We start from the raw sequence: 23,467 nt of genomic DNA on the forward strand, positions 1-23,467 counted from the left end.
AACAATCCGCAGAAGTGTACCCGTGGAGGCCCATCAGCTGCTGATAGTGCCTGTACACTCTGTACACGGTACGGAAACAACTGGTTCTCCCGTAGCACTCTCCATACAGTAACGTGGTCAACGTTACCTTGTACAGCAGCAACTTCACTGACGCTGACATTAAGGTTATCGTCAACTGCACGAAGAATTGCCTCGTCCATAGCAGGTGTCCTCGTCATTCTAGGTCTTCGCCAGTCGTGGGTCATAGGCTGGAATGTTCCGTGCTCCTTAAGACGCCGATCAATTGCTTCGAACGTTTTCCTGTCGGGACACCTTCGTTCTAGAAATCTGTCTCGATACTAACGTACCGCGCCACGGCTATTGCCCCGTGCTAATCCATACATCAAATGGGCATCTGCCAACTCCGCATTTGTAAACATTGCACTGACTGCGAAACCACGTTCGTGATGAACAGTAACCTGTTGATGCTACGTACTGATGTGCTTGATACTAGTTCTGTAGAGTAATGAGTACCATGTCAACACAAGCACCGAAGTCAACATTACCTTCCTTCAGTTGGGCCAACTGGCGGTACAGTATATACTGACGAAACTAAAATGAGCTCTAACATGGAAATTAAGCGTTTCCGGACACATGTCCACATAACATCTTTTCTTTATTTGCGTTTGAGGAATGTTTCCTGAAAGTTTGGCCGTACCTTTTTGTAACACCCTGTATAACACATCCCGAGAAAAAAATCTCAAGGAACATGCTTTTCTCAGGGCGAAGATAGTAAACCTCCCCTTAATTCGACGTCCTGCTTGCGGCCTGTTTCTCGATGTACTGCAGTGCGCGGTTTCTGTCCGGCAGGCGCCACAGCCAGCCGCAAGTTGGGAGGGGGTGCGGGCCGCCGTGGAGCAGAGCGAAATGTGCCTGCAGCCGGTGGGCGGCGCCTCCCACGTGGGCTCCGAGGACTGCCTCTATCTGAACGTGCACGTGCCGATGAACGCGTCGGCGCCGCTGCCCGTCCTAGCCTGGATCCCAGGCGGCGGCTTCACCAACGGAGCGTCGTCCTTCAACGGCCCGGACTTCTTCGTCGAGGAGGGCGTCGTCGTGGTGTCTCTGCAGCAGCGGGTCGGCGCCTTGGGTGAGCAGCCCCACTCACCTCACACCTTCCTCGCCTGTGCGCTTGCTCCCAACACAGGGCGGACGACTTTCAAGTGCAGAGTTTTGGGCCACCGGTCCTTCCAACATTTTGAAGTCGCCCTTATGAATTTCCATTAAAATTTCCTCGCAGCGTTCCCACTATGCAAAACCACATTATAATATGCTCAAACACTAAAAAAAAATGGTTCAAATGGCCCTGAGCACTATGGGACTTAACATCTCAGGTTACCAGTCCCCTAGAACTTTGAACTACTTAAACCTAAATAACTGAAGGACATCACACACATCCATGCCCGAGGCAGGATTCGAACCTGCGACCGTAGCCGTCGCGCCGTTCCAGACTGAGGCGTCTAGAACCGCTCGGCCACACCGGCCGGATAAACATAAAAAATTTCTCTTATAATAACAATTTTCTCCTCTAATACTAAGATAACTACAGTGATGGCGATTAAAGTGGAGACAACGGGAACGATTACAAACGACGAAATTTTACACTACTGGCCATTAAAATTGCTACATCACAAAGTTGACGTGCTACAGGCGCAAAATTTAACCGACAAGACGAGGATGCTGTGATATGCAAATGATTAGCTTTTCAGAGCACTCACACAAAGTTGGCGCCGGTGGCGACACCTAACGTGCTGACATGAGGAAAGTTTCCAACCGATTTCTCATACACAAACAGCAGTTGACCGGCGTTGCCTGGTGAAACGTTGTTGTGATTCCTCGTGTAAGGAGGAGAAATGCATACCATCACGTTTCCGACTTTGATAAAGTTCGGATTGTAGCCTAGCGTGATAGCGGATTATCGTATCGCGACACAGCTGCTCGCGTTGGTCGAGATCCAGTGACTGTTTGCAGAATGTGCAGTCGGTGTGTCCAGGAGGGTAATACGGAACGCCGTGCTGGATCCCAACGGTATCGTATCACTAGCAGTCGAGATGACAGGCATCTTATCCGCATGGCTCTAACGGATCGTGCAGTCACGTCTCGATCCCTGAGTCAACAGATTGGGACGTTTGCAAGACAACAGACATCTGCACGAACAGTTCGACGACGTCTGCAGCAACGTGGACTAACAGCTCGGAGACCATGGCTGCGGTTATCCTTGACGCTGCATCACAGACAGGAGCGCATGTGGTGGTGTACTCAACGACGAAGCTGGATACACGAATGGCAAAACGTCATTTTTTCGGATGAATCGAGGTTCTGTTTACAGCATCATGATGGTCGCATCCGTGTTTGCCGACATCGCGGTAAACGCACATTGGAAGCGTGTATTCGTCATCGCCATGCTGGCGTATCACCCGGCGTGATGGTATGGGGTGCCATTGGTTACAAGTCTCGGTCACCTCTAATTCGCATTGACGGCACTTTGAACAGTGGACTTACATTTCAGATGTGCTACGATCCGTGGCTCTACCCTTCATTCGATCCCTGCGAAACCCTACATTTCAGCAGGATAATGCACGAGCGCATGTTGCACGTCCTGTATGGGGCTTTCTGGATATAGAAAATATTCGACTGCTGCCCTGGCCAGCACATTCTCCTGATCACTCACCAACTGAAAACGTCTGGTCAATGGTGGCCGAGCAACTGTCTCGTCACAATGCGCCAGTCACTACTCTTGATGAACTGTGGTATCGCGTTCAAACTGCATATACAGCTGTACCTGTACACGCCATCCAAGCTCTGTTTGACTCAATGCCCAAGCGTATCAAGGCCGTTATTACAGAAAGAGGTCGTTGTTCTGGGTACTGATTTCTCAGGACCTATGCATTCAAATTGCGTGAAAATGTAATCACATGTCAGTTCTAGTATATTAAATTTGTCCAGTGAATACCCGTTTATCATCTGCATTTCTTCTTGGTGTAGCAATTTTGATGGCCAGGAGTGTACTTATACTGCGTGTATATTAAAGTGCCAGTCACGACAAATATATTCCATCCAGTGTTAAAGATATATGAGCCTGGAAAAATACCCTCGGACTTCAAGAACTGTTCGATAATGCCAGTCCCAAAGAAGACAGATGACAGTTAATAACTCATGGCTGCAAAATATTGACACGAAATATTTGCGGACGAATGGAAAAAAAGACTGCTAGTACCGATCTCGCGGAATACCTGTTTCGGTTTCGGAGAAATACTGTCACACGACCTATTTCAGATGGAAGGTTAAAGAGAGGCATACCTACGTTAATAGCATTTTCAGATTTAGAGAAAGCTTCTGACTGTCTCGAGTGAAAAACACTCTTGGACATTTGATAGGTGGAAGGGAGGCCTCAGGGAACGAAAGTGTATTTGCAGCTAGTACTTATGCCAGACTGCAGTTAAGGGGGGTGAAGGACATGAAAGGGAAATAATGGCCGAGGAGAGGCTAAAACGGGTAGGTAGCACGACTCCCATATTATTCAGTATGGACACTGGGTAAGCAACAAAGGAAACGAAGACGAAATTTGGAAAGCGGCCTGCCCTCACATTACACAGATTGTTTCGACTGCACTGGGGAAGTTTCGCTGGGTGGACCTTACGCATCCTGAGCACAGTTCTGATCTCGTCCCATGTGAGTTCCATATTTTTGGAACCGTAAAGGAAGACATTCGTGGCCGTCGGTCTGCTTCAGACAAACAGGTGCACGCCTGTGTAAAATCATGGTTCTGTAGGCAACCGCAAACATTTTTCCATGAAGGCTTTGACCGCCTTGTCTCAGAGTGGAATGAATATGAATATCATAATTAATCGAAACCCTCAGCTGCCAACAGGTGTTGTTGATATACCTCAATGGGGACAGCTGAAAATGTGAGCCCCGAGCCGGCCGCAGTGGTCTAGCGGTTCAGTCGCTCAGTCCGGAACCGCGCGACTGCTATGGTCGCAGGTTCGAATCCTGCCTCGAGCATGGATGTGTGTGATGTCCTTAGGTTAATCAGGTTTGAGTATTCTGAGTTCTAGGGGACTGCTGACCACAGATGTTAAGTCCCATAGTGCTCAGGGCCATTTGAATCATAGATTGGCTTCCGTGTTAAACTAGGCTAAGTTACGGACACACGGGTCGTCAATGTGGCTCTTAATAGAAAGAGTTACACCAGGCTATTGACCCACTCGAAATTAGTGTCTATGAACGTAACTAAGTCTGAAACCTCGTAGCAGATGAAAACTGTGTGCCGGACCGAGTCTCGAACTCGGGGCCTTTAACTTTCGCGGGCAAGTGCTCTGACCGCTAAAGGCAAAAAGCCCGAGTTGGAGTCTCGGTCCGGCACACAGTTTTAAACTACCACGAAGTTTCATATCATAGCACACTCAGCTGCAGAATCCTACTCCCACATGTCCACTTTTTTGCGTCTTTCTTTTTCATTTCACTGCACCTTATAGATTAGCAAATGACACACTCAAAATAGTAGACGTGTTTTGCTATTTGGACAGTAAAATAACCGATGACGGATGAAGTTTCCTGAATGCATTTGTCTGGAGTGTTGCCCTGCACAGAAGTGAAATATGGACAATAAACCGAGAAGAAGAGGTTTTGAAATATCGTGCTACATAACAATGCTGAAGATTAGGTGGGTAGATAGCCTAATTAATGTGGTGGAACTGAATAGAATTGGGTAAAAAAGAAATCTGTGGCGTAATGAAAAGAGGAGATCGGTTGATAGAACAGACTCTGAGACATGAATAAAGCGTAAGTTTAGTACTAGTGGAAAGAACGGCATATAAACTACAGAGGGAGACCAAGAGATGAATACAGTAGCAGGTTCAAATAGATATGGGTTGCAGAAGTTATTCGGAGATGAAGAGGCTTGTACAGGATAGAGTAGCTTGGAGATATGCAACAAACCAGTCTTCAAACTGTACATCACAACAACAACAAACAACAACAACAAGTTTGTTTTTAGGTACATGATCTGCAATCCTTATTTACACAGAAGTGTCATCGCCACAGTATCGTAGCATGCCTGTTACAGGAATGAAAGCAAAATCTTGTAATCCCCATTGCTAAAGTGGAGATGGGCTGGATCACTTTCTGTGGCTCCTCTAGTGGCTTGCTACGGTACTATGGCAGGGCGATTTCATTGTGTACCAGATTTGCAGACATGCACCCGTCAAAAACAAAAAAGTGACGTAACGTTTCTTTTTCGAGATAATTATTAAAACTTTACGACTACCCTAAACACAGGGTGCTGAAATAATTGCATAGAATTGTCACCTCTGACAGGAGTGACTGCCCTACCCCATCTAGCCCTCGAGTACAAGTGGGGTTTGACCACAGTTATGGGCACGTCATTCCATGCTGCTCCACCCCTCCACCAGAGTTCATCAATCAGTGAATAGCGAGTAGTGGTACATCAGTCTCTAGGCAAAACATGACCACATGTTTTCAGTGGATGAGAGACCTGAACAAGCTGGACAGAGCAACATTAGAAAACATTCTGTGTTGACGTAGGTATCGCAACATGGCCGTGAGTTAGATTCTGGAATCATAATGTCATGGAGTCTACGAAGATAGACTACGGCCACTGATCAAAATGTGTCAGAAATGTAACACCTGCTTTCTAAATTACTGACTATGTGAACTAGATGTGAGCGTATTGTGTACCCACTGGCACACCATGCCATCATGTACTGCAGAAATCCCTCTTTAGGGACCATAGCTCCTCCGATCGCACCACAGATAGCTGTCTGTTGTACATGCAACTACGGTATGGCTACATTTCTGGGCTGGAAGCCATTCCAGCCCATGGTTTATGGTGGGGGTGGAGGGTGGAGCCCTAATTTAGTTTTTTAGGCGAATTTAGGAACGTGTATCCACAGGACATGTAGCCTGTAGTTGAGAAGTGTCATGATGATCTCTCCATTGGCAAAAGATTCCGGAATAGTCCCCCATTCGGATCTCCGGGAGGGGACTGCCAAGGAGGAGGTTACCATGAGAAAAAGATTGAATAATAAACGGAAGGATAATGTTATACGAGTGGGGGCGTAGAATGTCAGAAGCTTGAACGTGGTAGGGAAACTAGAAAATCTGAAAAGGCTCAATCTAGATATAGTAGGGGTGAGTGAAGTGAAGTGGAAGGAAGACAAGGATTTCTGTTCAGATGAGTATCGGGTAATATCAACAGCAGCAGAAAATGGTATAACAGGTGTAGGATTCGTTATGAATAGGAAGGTAGGGCAGAGGGTGTGTTACTGCGAAAAGTTCAGTGACCGGGTTGTTCTAATCAGAATCGACAGCAGACCAACACCGACAACGATAGTTCAGGTATACATGCCGACGTCGCAAGCTGAAGATGAACAGATAGAGAAAGCGTATGAGGATATTGAAAGGGTAATGCAGTATGTAAAGGGCGACGAAAATCTAATAGTGATGGGCGACTGGAATGCAGTTGTAGGGGAAGGAGTGGAAGAAAAGGTTACAAGAGAATATGGGCTTGGCACAAGGAATGAAAGAGGAGAAGGAATAATTGAGTTCTGTAACAAGTTTCAGCTAGTAATAGCAAATACCCTGTTCAAGAATCACAAGAGGAGGAGGTATACTTGGAAAAGGCCGGGAGATACGGGGAGATTTCAATTAGATTACGTCATGGTCAGACACAGATTCCGAAATCAGATACTGGATTGTAAGGCGTACCCAGGAGCAGATATAGACTCAGATCACAATATACTAGTGATGAAGAGTAGGCTGAAGTTCAAGACATTAGTCAGGAAGAATCAATACGCTAGGAAGTGGGATACGGAAGTTCTAAGGAATGACGCGATACGTTTGAAGTTCTCTAACGCTATAGATACAGCAATAAGGAATAGCGCAGTAGGCAACACAGTTGAAGAGGAATGGACGTCTCTAAAAAAGGCCATCACAGAAGCTGGGAAGGAAAACATAGGTACAAAGAAGGTAGCTGCGAAGGAACCATGGGCAACAGAAGTAATACTTCAGTTGATTGATGAAAGGAGGAAGTAAAAACATGTTCCGGAAAAATGAGGAATACAGAAATACAAGTCGCTGAGGAATGAAACAAATAGGAAGTGCAGGGAAGCTAAGACGAAATGGCTGCAGGAAAAATGTGAAGACATCGAAAAAGATATGACTATCGGAAGGACAGACTAAGCATACAGGAAAGTCAAAACAACCTTTGGTGACATTAAAAGCAACGGTGGTAACATTAAGAGTGCAACGGGAATTCCACTGTTAAATGCAGAGGAAAGAGCAGATAGGTGGAAAGAATACATTGAAAGCCTCTATGAGGGTGAAGATTTGTCTGATGTGATAGAAGAAGAAACAGGAGTCGATATAGAAGAGATGGGGGATCCAGTATTAGAATCGGAATTTAAAAGAGCTTTGGAGGACTTACGGTCAAATAAGTCAGAAGTGATAGATAATATTCCATCAGAATTTCTAAATCATTAGGGGAAGTGGCAATAAAACGACTATTCACGTTGGTGTGTAGAATATATGAGTCTGGCGACATACCATCTGATTTTCGGAAAAGCATCATCCACACAATTCCGAAGACGGAAAGAGCAGACAAGTGCGAGAATTATCGCACAATGAGCTTAACAGCTCATGCATCGAAGCTGCTTACAAGAATAATATACAGAAGAATGGAAAAGAAAATTGAGAATGCGCTAGGCGATCAGTTTGGCTTTAGGAAAAGTGGAGGCACGAGAGAGGCAATTCTGACGTTACGGCTAATAATGGAAGCAAGGCTAAAGAAAAATCAAGACACTTTCATAGGATTTGTCGACCTGGAAAAAGCGTTCGACAATATAAAATGGAGCAAGCTGTTCAAGATTCTGAAAAAAGTAGGGGTAAGCTATAGGGAGAGACAGGTCATATACAATATGTACAACAACCAAGAGGGAATAATAAGAGTGGACGATCAAGAACGAAGTGCTCGTATTAAGAAGGGAGTAAGACAAGGCTGTAGCCTTTCGCCCCTACTCTTCAATGTGTACGTCGAGGAAGCAATGATGGAAATAAAAGAAAGGTTCAGGAGTGGAATTAAAATACAAGGTGAAATGATATCAATGATACGATTCGCTGATGACATTGCTATCCTGAGTGAAAGTGAAGAAGAATTAAATGATCTGCTGAACGGAATGAACAGTCTAATGAGTACACAGTATGGTTTGAGAGTAAATCGGAGAAAGACGAAGGTAATGAGAAGTAGTAGAAATGAGAACAGCGAGAAACTTAACATCAGGATTGATGGTCACGAAGTCAATGAAGTTAAGGAATGACGGACGGAACAAGGAGGACATTAAAAGCAGACTCGCTGTGGCAAAAAAGGCATTTCTGGCCAAGAGAAGTCTACTAATATCAAATACCGGCCTTAATTTGAGGAAGAAATTTCTGAGGATGTACGTCTGGAGTACAGCATTGTATGGTAGTGAAACATGGACTTTGGGAATACCGGAACAGAAGAGAATCGAAGCATTTGAGATGACGTGCTTTAGACGAATGTTGAAAATTAGGTGGACTGATAAGGTAAAGAATGAGGAGGTTCTACGCAGAATCGGAGAGGTAAGGAATATGTGGAAAACACTGATAAGGAGAAGGGACAGGATGATAGGACATCTGCTAAGACATGAGGGAATGACTTCCATGGTACTAGAGGGAGAGGTAGAGGGCAAAAGCTGTAGAGGAAGACAGAGATTGGAATACGTCAAGCAAATAATTGAGGACGTAGGTTGCAAGTGCTACTCTGAGATGAAGAGGTTAGCACAGGAAAGGAATTCGTGGCGGGCCGCATCAAACCAGTCAGTAGACTGATGACAAAAAAAAAAAAAACGAACGGGAATTGGTGGGAATAGGAGCATGTCTTTGAGAATTCTTGTTTTCGCATTTTTCGAACATACCTGAATATTTTCACTCAGTAAAAAGTTAGAAGTGAATTGGCTGCTGCGAATTCAAGTAGTATAGTCACATTTAATGTTCACTATGTTTACCACTTCATCTATAATGGGTGAGGTTGAAATAACTACACTCATAAATAGCTGGCAATATTTGTAACACCATATACACTGTACAGGGTTTCAGCGATCAAGGAATATTTTGGGGAATTTGTTTAATTTTTTTTTCCAAGGCCCAGTCAGATGTTTACAAGTTTTATCCCAGAGCAACTTCAGCTGTGCCTATGTGACACACGTTGCCTGCCTTTCAAAACCAAGGCAATTTTGTTCAGTTAAAGTTGCTGACAAGAGACGCCTTAGCCCTCTGCTGAAACTGCTAGCGAGTTCACGTTATTGGCTTTAGTCAACAGCGATCATGGGATACAGATCACGTGTATGGAGTCTGGAGGTTCTTGTAGTGCAGAACACAGTTGCCTCTCTCTTGTGATCCAGACCTCGATCAGAACAGACTACTTTCTAGGAGGCGGAGCCTCGGGATCTGTGTTTCACGACTGGCCACCGACATCAATTAATATGAGTCGCGTCCCCTTCCATTGCTCATTTCAATTAGTTGTTGGATTTCCTACATTGGCGTACACCTGGTAACTTCTGACCCTGGTGTGCCCTTTGTGTACCTACACTGAAATATATTCTCTTTACTTTACCTAATTTCCTGTTCTGTCGTTTAACGTCGTTAAGTCGTGACCGCTCGATCTGCTCTACATTGCCGTCGAAAGTCGGATGCAACAATCTTCTTCCCCCTTCCCTGTGTACGTGTGTGTGTGTGAATTCCTATGGGACCACACTGACGAGGTCATCGGTCCCTAGATTTACACACTACTTAAACTAACTTATGTTGAGAACAACACACACACACACACACACACACACACACACACGCCCGAAGGAGGACTCGAACCTCCGGCGGGAGGTTCAAATGGTGCAAATGACTCTGAGCACTATGGGACAACATCTATGGTCATCAGTCCCCTAGAACTTAGAACTACGTAAACTTCACTAACGTAAGGACATCCCTGACCCCGCCGGGAATCGAACCCGGGAACCCGAGCGTGGTAAGCGAGAACGCTACCGCACGACCACGAGATGCGGGCTCCGGCGGGAGGGGCCGCGCAGTCCGTGACATGGGGTCTCAAATCGCGCGGTCACTCCGGGCGGCCCTCCTTCCCTGCCCGCGTACAAACTGTGCCTCACAAAAATGTGGAGCACACAGAATACAGGGCGGGGCGTTAGTCTAACTTCATACACCTACACACGATTTAGAATTACACTTGTCTCTGATAAGTCGAACGGCCACTAGAATGCGTTAGCGTTGTTTGTGGTAAGTGTTCTTAACAGGCATGGCAGAGTATACAAGCGGAATGTCAGATATTGAGTGATCACTGTACAGGTCACGGATATGTCGCATACTCTTGTGAGACAGCGTTATCAGTACCTGAAGCAGTTTGAAAGAGGTCTTGTTGTGTACATAGTTCCGCGTAGTCAGCGCGTACACAACTTTCCCAATAGAGCGCGCCCCGCTAAGCACAACAGTGCAGGCGCAGCGCTCGTCCGTCTCCGCACTACGAGATGGTGCTGCCTTAGAGACGCACCAAATTCTGCTCCCGCCGTTCCGCGTATTAATATGTAACGCAGCCAATGAGATTGCTGCTAATGTAGAACTTTTTCTCCTCGCGGATCACACTCGCGCAGTGATACATGAACGTGCGAGGTATTATAACGAGTGTACAGACCTCCGATTAGTCAGTCTGCATTAATCTGTACCAGTCTGCATTAGTCTGTACCAGTCTATAGTCAAGTTTCAGTCTGCGCCCAATGAGATTATTATATTCCTGTACATAGCCATTAAGATAATTGTATAGACACTTTGTCAAGTATCAGAGATATGTGAGAATAAGGTTAACGTACCAAGACTAAAGGAACTTCGCCGGCCGCTGGTGGCCGAGCGGTTCTGGCGCTACAATCTGGAACCGCGCGCCCGCTACGGTCGCAGGTTCGAATCCTGCCTCGGGCATGGATGTGTGTGATGTCCTTAGGTTAGTTAGGTTTAAGTAGTTCTAAGTTCTAGGGGACTTATGACCTCAGCAGTTGAGTCCCATAGTGCTCAGAGCCATTTGAACCATTTTTTTTTTAAAGGAACTTCAGATTGTCAATTGTAAATAGCATCCAGAATCAAGTTACGTAAATGTCTACGCTTTTTAGTATTTTGATAAATGTGTGTGAAAATTAATCAAGTTCTGTTCAAAGTTGGTCACCGTCAATCTGCTACTCTAAGCGTGCAAGAGGCCTTTCTATCGTCTTAACTAACGGCAGAAGATAAACACGCCACGATAAGACTACGAGTCATATTGCTGACACTCGCCTGCTTCGTTAGAGCGACGAGTCAAATAATCTGATGGTGTGTGAACCGAAGGTCTTACAGTACACACACCACAGGTCACATTGTGTGGGCCGGTTTCGCCAGCTGGTCGAGTCGTGCTGTATTCAGATTTGGGGTCCATTAGTATGTAACGGTAGTCCGATGCCGTACGGTATGGGAAAACGAGGTCAGGGATACATGTTGTCAAGGTTTCGGTCGACCACATCTGACCACCACAAGCGAGGATCGACACGTTGTACACCGAGCACACCTAACCCTTTCACATCCGTGCCGGCCATCCGAGTTGCAATACTCTGTGTCATCCCACAATATTGGTCAGAGAATAGCTGCAATCGGAGTAAGGATTTACTGTCCCATGCGAAGGTTGCCATTAAAACCACAACACAGACGGCTGCTTTTGGAGTGATGCTTTCGTCAGGAAGCATGAACCGCTGATGAATCGCGTCGCGTTGTATTTATCAGTGAAGTGCTGTTCTGCATTATGCCAGATGACCAATGTCAGCGAGTGTGGCGGCTACCTGGGTGAAGGTCTCGTTCTTCAGATGTTTTGGAGACACGTACTGTTGTTATGGCTGTGGTAATAGTTGAGGGGCATGAAAGGGAGGCAGTGGTTGGAAGTGAGACAGAGTTGTAACCTATCCCCGATGTTGTTCAATATGTACATTGAACAAGCAGTAAAGTAGTAACATTTGGAGTAGGTATTAACGTTCGGCGAGAAGAAATAAAAGTTTTGAGCTTTTCTGATGACAGTCATTCTGTCGGAGACAGCAAAGCACCTGGAAGAGCAGTTGAATGGAATGGACCATATCTTGAAAGGACAATATAAGATGAACATCAAGAAAAGCAAAACATGCATAACGGAATGTAGTCGAATTAAATCATGTGATGCTAAGGGAATCAGATTAGGAAACGAGACACTTAAGTAGTAAACGAGTTTTGCTATTTGAGCAGCAGAATAACTGATGATGGCCGAAGGAGAGAGGATATAAAAGTAGATTGGCAATGGAAAGAAAATCATTTCTGAGGAAGAGATGTTTATTGACTTCGATTATAGCTTAACTGTTAGGAAGTCGTTTCTGAAGGTATTCGTATGCGGAGCAGCTCTATATGGAACTGAAACGTGGACGATAGACGGCTAAGATAAAAAGAGAATAAAAGCTTTCTAAATGTGACGCTACAGAAGAATGCTGAAGATTAGATGAGTTGATCATGTAACTAATGAGGAAGTTCTGAACAGAATTGGTGAGATTATATATACAGGGTGTTACAAAAAGGTACGGCCAAACTTTCAGGAAACATTCCTCACACACAAATAAAGAAAAGATGTTATGCGGACATGTGTTCGGAAACGCTTAATTTCCATGTTAGAGCTCATTTTAGTTTCGTCCGCCTACGCTCAATGGATCACGTTATCACGATTTCATACGGGATACTCTGCCTGTGCTGCTAGAACATGTGCCTTTACAAGTAAGACACAACATGTGGTTCATGCACGATGGAGCTCCTGCACATTTCAGTCCAAGTGTTCGTACGCTTCTCAACAACAGATTCGTTGACCGATGGATTGGTCGAGGCGGACCAATTCCATGGCCTCCACGCTCTCCTGACCTCAACCCTCTTGACTTTCATTTATGGGAGCATTTGAAAGCTCTTGTCAACGCAACCCCGGTATCAAATGTAGAGAATCTTCGTGCTCGTATTGTGGACAGCTGTGATACAATACGCCATTCTCCAGGGCTACATCAGCGCATCAGGGATTCCATGAGACGGAGAGTGCATGCATGTATCCTCGCTAACGGAGGACATTTTGAACATTTCCTGTAACAAAGTGTTTGAAGTCACGCTGGTACGTTCAGTTGCTGTGTGTTTCCATTCCATGATTAATGTGATTTGAAGAGAAGTAATAAAATGAGCCCTAACATGGAAAGGAAGCGTTTCCGGACACATGTCCACATAACATATTTTCTTTCTTTGTGTGTGAGGTATGTTTCCTGAAAGTTTGGCCGTACCTTTTTTTAATACCCTGTATATGGCACAATTACGTCAAAAGAAGGGATCGGTTGACAGGAAACATTGTTAGACATCAAAGGATCACCAATTTAGCATTGCAAGGAAGTGTGGAGGGTAAAATTCGTAGAGGGAGACCAAGGTATGAATACAGAAAGGAGATTCAGAAGGCTGTAGGTTGCAGTAGTTATTTAGAAATGAAGAGGCTTTCACTCGACAGAGTAGCATGGAGAGCTGATCAAACCAGTACTCGGACTGAAGACCAAAACAATGTTGTTCTTACTCCCTGAATTATGGTATTGAGTGCCTGCGGGTATGACTTAAACACGGCCAGCAGTAACGGAGGGGTTCGGAGGGCACAACAGTTATGCCATGTACCTCATGCGTCCTCAAGGGTTATCTCTCATGCGACAGTATCGTAGTGCCATTTTTCAACAGGACAATGCTCGTCCACACATGGCACCTGTCTCTTTGAAGTGTCTCCGTGGTGCTTGGGTCCTCTCGTGGCTAGCAAGGTATGCAGATGGGTGGGACCAGCTCCAATGTCAACTCTGTCCCAGTATCAGTAATCATGATATCAAGGACCAGTTGTGGGCCAACTGGTTCAGGATAGGGTACAACGTCTTTAAGACGTCCCTCTATATCCAATTAGTGCACCTATCCAGACGAGAAGGTGTGCAACATCATACTGATAAACAAGCTCCCTGCCAAATTCTTTGCAAATCTGGGTATTTTTCTTCTAAGCACTTAGATAATATTACGTAAGCTCTGAACACGTGAAGATTCATTTACAGGGAGTTTCCTCTACTTCTGGCTTCTTCACCTTTTTTGTCAGGCAGAGTAGCTGGTGAGTAGGATCTAGTTGTATTCGCACTAAATCCGCTATTTTTGCTTCCGTTTTCTGCAGGCCTGTTGAGCACCGGCGACGATGTGGTCCCGGGGAACGCAGGCATGAAGGACATCGTGATGGCGCTGCGGTGGGTGCAGCAGAACATCGCCGCCTTTGGTGGAGATCCCGACCAGGTGACCGTCGGCGGTGAGAGCGCGGGAGCCTGCTCCACGTCCCACCTGCTCATATCCCCGCTCGCCCAAGGTCTGTTCCTCCCTCAGTACAGCCTTTATTCAGCAGCACTGTGTTTGTCCACTAAGGTAGAGTCTAACAAACGATGGAGTGGACCTAGTAACTGTCTTCTCATTAAGATATTACGGGTTATTTTGTCGTTATCGGACGAACTCTTGCTGAAATCCAAAGTTTCGTCCTCATCTGCGGAGGGTGGTTGTAGCTTTTTCGAAGGTGCGATATACACCATGGCTCGCCAGTGAATAAAGCAAAATTCCTTTCCTGTGAGTTCCCGTAGAGAGGCATGACGTCACATGTTTGGAAAGCTTGAGCGGAAATGGCTGATGTCGGCTCCTCCACAGTCCAGTGACTTCAATGTGACCACCTCCTAGGTTCAAGGTCAACGTGTAACAACTACTCACAGGGGGCAGGTGGAAGCACTAGCAGTGTGTGGCACATAAAGTGTTTCGGGGAACACGAAAGCTGGCCAGTGTGGCCGAGCGGCTCCAGGCGCTTCAGTCTGGAACCGCGCGACCGCTACGGTCGCAGTTCGAATCCTGCCTCGGGCATGGACGTGTGTGATGTCCTTAGGTTAGTTAGGTTTAAGTAGTTTTAAGTTCTAGGGGATTGATGACCTCAGATGTTAAGTCCCATAGTTCTCAGAGCCATTCGAACCATTTTTTTGGAACACGAAAACTGTGCACCCTTTGTCATGACACAGGAATGAAACGATTCATCGGCGTCGAAAAGTGCATTATCATTGTGTTTCGGACCAAGGTTGTAAGCGGTTCTGGAACCGCCATGTTTTTAAACTGTTCACGTTCCGTTGTAGTTAAAGTATACCGTATACGCCGAAACGCCGCTATCCAAAACCGGCTCTGAGGCAATTGTGGTGCAGCACGGGCTATAGATGACAGTGGAGACGTGTACGGGCGAGTAAACGTGTACTTACTGAGCAAGTGAACCAAGGGCCTAGCAACAGTGTCTTCTCAACGACCGTTCAGCGTACGCTGCTGCATAGGGATCTCCGCAGCAGGCGCCTGGAGGTTCATGCACCTGTTCATCAGTTGCTGGAATTTGCACTCCACCCACAACTGGACGTCCACCGAGTTGCGACAAGTGACCTTTTCAGATGACAAATTGCCGTTGACGTGTACGGCGTTGAAACGTTTGAAAGCAAAAACCCTGCAGCAATCATCAGAAGGTTCCAGGCCGTTAATATCTTTCTCTGAGGTAAATAACGTCTTTAAAGAACGGCAGGGGAACCTCGAATTTCGCTGAAGCTTGTATATTGCTACGACTTTTTCATAACAGTCTTAACACTTTATATGTCAACAGATGTAAACGTTGAGTTTCAACAAGAAATTCATCGGATCACGGCATAACAGCCCGGAATATTAGAATAAGTGTGAAGTTTACGGGCATGAAAAGTTACAATTTAGAACCGCTGTAATGTTATTTAACAATAGTAGATTTTTCGGCATAGCCCTGTATTTCTTTACGTGATTTGTATTATACAGAGAGAGGAATCCAATCCCTGTCAGTGTAAAAGCGCTGTAACCTCATATAGGCCAGCATCTTGTTTAGACTGTAAATGCAATGTATTACACAATGACATAAAATCTACTTTATCCATGCAAATATTGATACAAAACTTCATTTAAAGCCATCCTCTTCTCCCGACAGATCCAACCTCCAAGCATAAATCGAACTGTGTGTGGCTGGAAAGAACGATGAAAGACTCCACAGAAAATTTCTTGTACTTTTAGTTCTTCCAGTTAGGTTCTATATTGTTTTATTCCTTCTGCTATAATAATACTCCACTTAAATGTCACCAACCGACGTAGCAACTCCGAAAACTGTGGATTTCACCCTTTCAGTGAGAGTTTAGTCGATTTACAAAGATAGGTTATCACATGCAGGGTGTCAAAAGAGCACAGCATACAAGAATTTACTGAATTTTCTGTTGTGTCAAGAAACGGAATTAAATTAGTTTATCAGCGGAGAAGATAAGAAAATTCAACAAGAAAGCTAGCATATAAACAATGACCGGCAATGGATCCAAATGAACTACAGTTACCCAGTAGGCTGGAATCTCAGTAAGCCATCAGAGAACTAAAGCAGCTACTAATTTGTGGAATCTGAGTGACTTGTACGCAGGAATATGTTGCTAGATACCTCCAGCAATCTGAAAAGGATTTGTCTTTCCCTGCCAGCCCGAATTGATGACGTACTACGTTACAAACGTGGATCGACACGTTAAAAAGCAGGCAGTCTTAATGTTCCGGCTCATCAGCGTCTGTCAAATGAGCTCAGGGGAGCTGTGACTCTTCGTTAACTTGCGTTGGAGAGTATACTGAAGTTCGCATGTAGGGGGCTCCTTTTATATAGAGGGCTACGAAGTAAGAATTACTTAGGTATTTGAGATACAGTCTGTGGTTGCAGTCTCCGATGCCGTTACGCGCGTCATCAATGTATTGAACTACAACTGTTTAACGGTCCCTTCGGTGTTATCCAAGAGTATCGATGAAACTGAAATGCGCTAAGTCTCTGATTCGTCTGAAGGGTTCGGATTACTGTGATCAATTCTATGTGATAAATGGAAAAACTACGGACTCTTTGCTCGGACCAAAAGATGTGCGAGTAGATCGTGAATTGTCTCTTTGCATTTTCCCTCCATGATTTTGGTCTCCCTTTTTTGTACATATAGGAATGTTCCGCGCCGCAGTATCGTTTCGTGTTTAGTTTATCCATGAAAATTATAATAAATGTGGCATCATAAACAACGATATGCGTGAAAAACTAATACATCATGCATGACATTTAAATTTATTACTTCTGTGCTACTGACTCCACTCGCAAGGAATTTCGCAGGCAGTGTCCAAATATGACGCTAAATGCTTCTACAAAATTATATCATGATAACACGTGGTACAGAAGATCTATCTATCTATCTATCTATCTATCTATCTATCTATCTATCTATCTATCTATCTATCTATCTATCTATCTATCTATATCCGAATCCCGCTCCAGCTACTGCCGGGTCTCGGTGTTGACGAGCCCTCTCCATTTGGCTCGGTCCTCCCACCACATTTCTTCCTCCACTTGCTGCCAGGACACACCTTTCCTTTCTACAGGTATTCTCACTCCCATTTTCCACCGTGTTCTTGGGCACCCTCTAGGTCTTTTCCCATCCATCTTCAGTTCTTCCATAATTTTGGGGAGTCTCTGCCCATGCATCCTCTTAACATGCCCATACCATCTTAATCTCTTTCTTTCAATTTCTTCTCTCATACTTTCTTGTTTAAGGTCCTTTCTGATCTCTACATTCCTTACTCTGTCCATTCCTGTTTTTCCCTTAATTGCTCTGAGAAATTTCATTTCCCCTGCTTGCAGTCTGCTCCAGTCCCTTTCTGTCATTGTCCATGTTTCCCCACCATAGGTGACAATGGGGATATAATAATTATTATACATAAGGAGTTTTGCTCTTTCTGAAACCTCATTATTCCAAATCAGATGTTTTATTGTTTGGTAGGAATTGCCTCTCTTCTGTAACCTCCTATTAATTTGGTTAGTTATTCTTCCATCCCTAGATATTTCACTCCCTAAATACGTGAAAATTTCTACCACTTTGAGGGGTTCTCCATTCAAGGTAATATTTCCATTGATTCCTTTCTCTCTTCCAAATACCATTACTTCACTCTTATCTTTATTTATTTTTAATCCATACCTTTTCATTATTTCCTTCCACGCATCAAGCTGTAACTGTACATCTACCTCTTTATCAAAAATGGTTCAAATGGCTCTGAGCACTATGGGACTCAACTGCTATGGTCATCAGTCCCCTAGAACTTAGAACTACTTAAACCTAACTAACCTAAGGACATCACACACATCCATGCCCGAGGCAGGATTCGAACCTGCGACCGTAGCAGTCGCACGGTTCCGGACTGCGCGCCTAGAACCGCGAGACCACCTCTTTATCACCCCATATTACCATATCATCTGCAAAAATCATCTTTTGGTCTTTTTCTTTTACTATATCTTTAACTGCCCTATTCATTCCCTCCATCACAACAGGAAAAAGCGCAGGAGATAGAATACTTCCTTGCTTAAGTCCTTGTCTTATTCCGAAGTATTCAGAGTTCCGCAATGGTGTTCTAATTCTACAACTGTGGCCCCTGTACATTGTCTTTATAACATTAATGTATCCATCTTCTATATCTATCTTCTTCAGTTCTCCCCAGAGTCTTTCCCTGTCAACTACGTCATATGCCTTTTCTATGTCTATAAAAACCATTATCACCCTTTTGTTATACTCCCAACTTTTTTCCATCAGTTGATGAATAGAAAATATCAGGTCGATCGTCCTCCTTCCTTTCCTAAACCCATGCTGTTCTTCACTCAGCTCCTTTTCTATCTTTTCACTTTGTCGATTTAGTAAAATTCTTTCAAAAATCTTGGCTGTATGACTCATGAGGGTTATTCCTCTTTAGTTTTTACAAAGTCTTTTATTGCCGTTCTTGAAGATGGGAACAGAAGATGGTACAGAAGATATGACGTATAAACACTTAGATGCGTGAGAAGCTGCCGCATTGTGCATGACGTTTAAATTTATTGCTTCTTTTCTACAAAATCTATTAGCAACACATCTTGCAGACAGTATCAACATATGACGCTGAATGTCCCTACGAAATTATATAATTGTATGAGACATAGATCAGGAGACATGACGTCACAAACAACGAGATACGTGAACAAATGTCGTATCATACATTAAGTTTTAATACATTTATTCTTTACTACTAAGACGCTCCTGCAGCCTAGTCAACTGAAGGAAATTACTGACATCTGTTTGCGCTCTTGACAGCTTTCAATTGCATAGCGCAAACGGCTGCAGGTGAAAACAATAGCCGTCTATGGAGCTATGAAGAAACATTGCACAGACGCACTTACGAAATCGCATTGTAGGCACACGAAGGAGCTGCCCCCAGAGCACAGAGACTGTTCGTAATCAGATCACACAGAGTCTACTGCAGGAGCATATGTAAGGTTTCCTTTCTAATAGAAAATTGGCCAAATGAATATCAAGGCAATGCTGGGTTTGTCAGCTAGTATTCTTATAACTTCTCCTAAGATCCACCGTTCTCATAAGTGCTGTACACAAGCTTGTCACTCAACTGATTTGGCAACGGACAGAAAAGTAGGAAAGATTTGAAACAAAATGAACTGGTTTTGGTTGGTTTCGTACTGTGTGCACGTGAAAAATTGTCGTCGTCTTCCCGTAGATGAAAACGTTTAATGAAAAGACACTTAAGGCGTATGTCATGCACTTGTGAATTTGTGATAAATAACTGCGAACCTATTACCACTGTGATAAACTTAGAATTACAGTTTAAGATTGGGGGTTCACTGGCACAGCCAACAACAGGTCAGAGACAATACGCTCGACGTTTCCAACTCAGCCAGTACAGTGAATCAAAGCGAGTATAGTGCCATGTATAAACCTTGTAATCGAACAAGTTCAAACTTACAAGGCAAGAAGACATTTGTTTGCTGCTTCTACTGAAGGATCTCTATGTGAGCCTCTTCATCATTTTGTATAACTTTTAATGTACCCACCTCTAGAACCTCAATTCTGGGCGCAAACAGTAAACAGCATAAAATAAAAAGGACTGAGCAACTGGGTGTGTCTATAGTGGCCACAATGTAATTATCTTTATTTCACCTCACATTTTACTAAGATTTTTGGTAACTATCCGAGTCCCACACGCATATTAAATATACCTATGTGCAGTATGTCAGTATATACACCCTTCCTCCTCTCACTTGGTGAACGAAAAGCATGAATGAGAGTGTACAAGACAAATTTCGGCACCTATATCTGAAAGAGCAAAAGTATTCTGCTACTGTGGCAGAATAGCCAACATACCAGCTAGCAAAGAGGTTTTTGTTCGCCTCGGACGAAGCACTTGTACAGGTTGGCACCACACGATATGGAGCTCTCTGGGCACTTCCGCAAGAACGGGACGCGTGGCTTCCAAAAGGGTGCGCTCGGACTGTTGTGGGATACACGAGACGGGCGACACCGACTGAGTGTAGGTGTGCCTATCGTAGTTAATTCATAATCTAATTTTTATTCTTGTATTTATTCTGGATACCTTTTACGTGTGTATATGTGCGTGAATGTCGCCACTGAAAGATTCCTATGACCGTTCCATAATTAATAATTAATGATCGTGCTGGGGTCTCCAAGATGCAGTCTTCAATAAATTTTGTTATGAAGAATAGCAAGCATCACCCATTTATTAGTTATTTGGCTTCTTAGTTTGTTCAGTTGTTCTTTAATAAACGTGATGTTTTTGACAGAGCGCATGCTTAAGTATTCCATTTTAAGCCCTACTGCTAGCCGTTGTGCAACAGATAAATATGCCCAAGTTACTTGTGCAATATTTAGACAGCTACATAAATGTGCAGATCCGGCAACTCAGTTCATTTATACATCAAAGGTTTTTCTTTCACGTATATCCAGATACCATCTTCCCATCATCATTGTTAATAGATACCTCATTTTCACGCACACTTTAATCACGAGCACCGATCCCCAATCATATCTCTCACTTACAGATACCCTTCGCTACTACGGTCAGATGTATTCCAGCGGTATAAATGAATGTTTTGCCGACTCTATCAATAAAAATTTGCACACCGCATATTATACACTAATGGAAATTGAAATAAGAACACCGTGAATTCATTGTCCCAGGAAGGGGAAACTTTATTGACACATTCCTGGGGTCAGACACATCACATGATCACACTGACAGAACCACAGGCACATAGACACAGGCAACAGAGCATGCACAATGTCGGCTCTAGTACAGTGTATATCCACATTTCGGAGCAATGCAGGCTGCTATTCTCCCATGGAGACGATCGTAGAGATGCTGGATGTAGTCCTGTGGAACGGCTTGCCATGCCATTTCCACCTGGCGCCTCAGTTGGACCAGCGTTCGTGCTGGACGTGCAGACCGCGTGAGACGACGCTTCATCCAGTCCCAAACATGCTCAATGGGGGTCAGATCCGGAGATCTTGCTGGCCAGGGTAGTTGACTTACACCTTCTAGAGCACGTTGGGTGGCACGGGATACATGCGGACGTGCATTGTCCTGTTGGAACAGCAAGTTCCCTTGCCGGTCTAGGAATGGTAGAACGATGGGTTCGATGACGGTTTGGATTACCGTGCACTATTCAGTGTCCCCTCGACGATCACCAGAGGTGTACGGACAGTGTAGGAGATCGCTACCCACACCATGATGCCGGGTGTTGGCCCTGTGTGCCTCGGTCGTATGCAGTCCTGATTGTGGCGCTCACCTGCACGGCGCCAAACACTCATACGACCATCATTGGCACCAAGGCAGAAGCGACTCTCATCGCTGAAGACGACACGCCTCCATTCGTCCCTCCATTCACGCCTGTCGCGACACCACTGGAGGCGGGCTGCACGATGTTGGGGCGTGAGCGGAAGACGGCTTAACGGTGTGCGGGACCGTAGCCCAGCTTCATGGAGACGGTTGCGAATGGTCCTCGCCGATACCCCAGGAGCAACAGTGTCCCTAATTTGCTGGGAAGTGGCGGTGCGGTCCCCTACGGCACTGCGTAGGATCCTACGGTATTGGCGTGCATCCGTGCGTCGCTGCGGTCCGGTGCCAGGTCGACGGGCACGTGCATCTTCCGCCGACCACTGGCGACAACATCTATGTACTGTGGAGACCTCACGCCCCACGTGTTGAGCAATTCGGCGGTACGTCCACCCGGCCTCCCGCATGCCTACTATACGCCCTCGCTCAAAGTCCGTCAACTGCACATACGGTTCACATCCACGCTGTCGCGGCATGCTACCAGTGTTAAAGACTGCGATGGAGCTCCGTATGCCACGGCAAACTGGCTGACACTGACGGCGGCGGTGCACAAATGCTGCTGAGCTAGCGCCATTCGACGGCCAACACCGCGGTTCCTGGTGTGTCCGCTGTGCCGTGCGTGTGATCATTGCTTGTACAGCCCTCTCGCAGTGTCCGGAGCAAGTATGGTGGGTCTGACACACCGGTGTCAATGTGTTCTTTTTTCCATTTCCAGGAGTGTATAATTGCTTATCATTACAATTCTCTCGTACTTTCGCCTTTGGCTCAAGAGACTGTGGAAATGTTTATACTAAAAACTGATGTAATTATTTTCTGTTGTAAATAAACGTTCTACACTAGTCTTTATCCTTTCAATCTGCTCCTTTCCTTTTCAGAATTTCCATCACCTCGTTCCATTGACGTATGTCGAAAGCTATCTCCAAATCAATAAAACCCGCTCACATTTCTCTACCTTTCTCAATATATCTCACTCCTGTGACTCTTAAAAGGCAAGTAGCATCTGTGGTCGCTTTTCCTCTACTAAAACCGAACTGTTCCTTCCCATTCCATCTAGCCAACTTGTCTTAAAGCCTTTTACTGGACACTGGGCAGCCATCATTAGTGGTCTACTTCGGCTGCACGAGAAATTAGGCTGATAGTTGTAAGCTGTTCACATACTGTGGTATTTCTGCTTTTCACAGCTGCTATTATTACCGTTGCGAGAGAGTCATCAGGCCATTCCCTTTTGTCGTATATCTCATTACAGAGGTCGACTATTTCCTTCCGTCCCTATTTCCCAACTAGGACTTTAATTCGGCTTGTTTTGCATCTTTTGGAATATACTCTTCCTCTTCAACTTTATTTTCACTTGATATTTGTAACATCTTGTACAGACATTCTGTGCACACTGACGGAAAAAATCGCAACACCAAGGAGTTGTGCTAAAGTTGATAGGCGTGTTTCTACATCTGAAAAATAAAATCTATTCAAATTTCGCCCCAGTCGCATAAGAGTGTCGCTAATAGCACCACTATGAGGATACGAATCACGTTTGCTCTAAACAAACGCTGTATCT

At 44.8% G+C, this 23,467-nt stretch overlaps 1 protein-coding gene across 1 annotated transcript in view; it reads left to right on the forward strand.

The window, feature by feature from the left end:
• The first annotated feature begins 906 nt into the window (after positions 1-906).
• The window catches only part of LOC126281837 (carboxylesterase 4A-like), a 116,715-nt gene continuing 94,154 nt past the window's right edge, over positions 907-23,467 (forward strand). Inside the window, exons 1-2 of the mRNA XM_049981088.1 lie at positions 907-1,126; positions 14,336-14,521. Of these exons, the coding sequence (XP_049837045.1) occupies positions 907-1,126; positions 14,336-14,521 (406 nt within the window). The remainder of the gene's footprint in view (positions 1,127-14,335; positions 14,522-23,467) is intronic.

This window comes from Schistocerca gregaria, chromosome 7, assembly GCF_023897955.1.
Source record: "Schistocerca gregaria isolate iqSchGreg1 chromosome 7, iqSchGreg1.2, whole genome shotgun sequence".
In the NCBI taxonomy this organism is placed as follows: domain Eukaryota; kingdom Metazoa; phylum Arthropoda; class Insecta; order Orthoptera; family Acrididae; genus Schistocerca; species Schistocerca gregaria.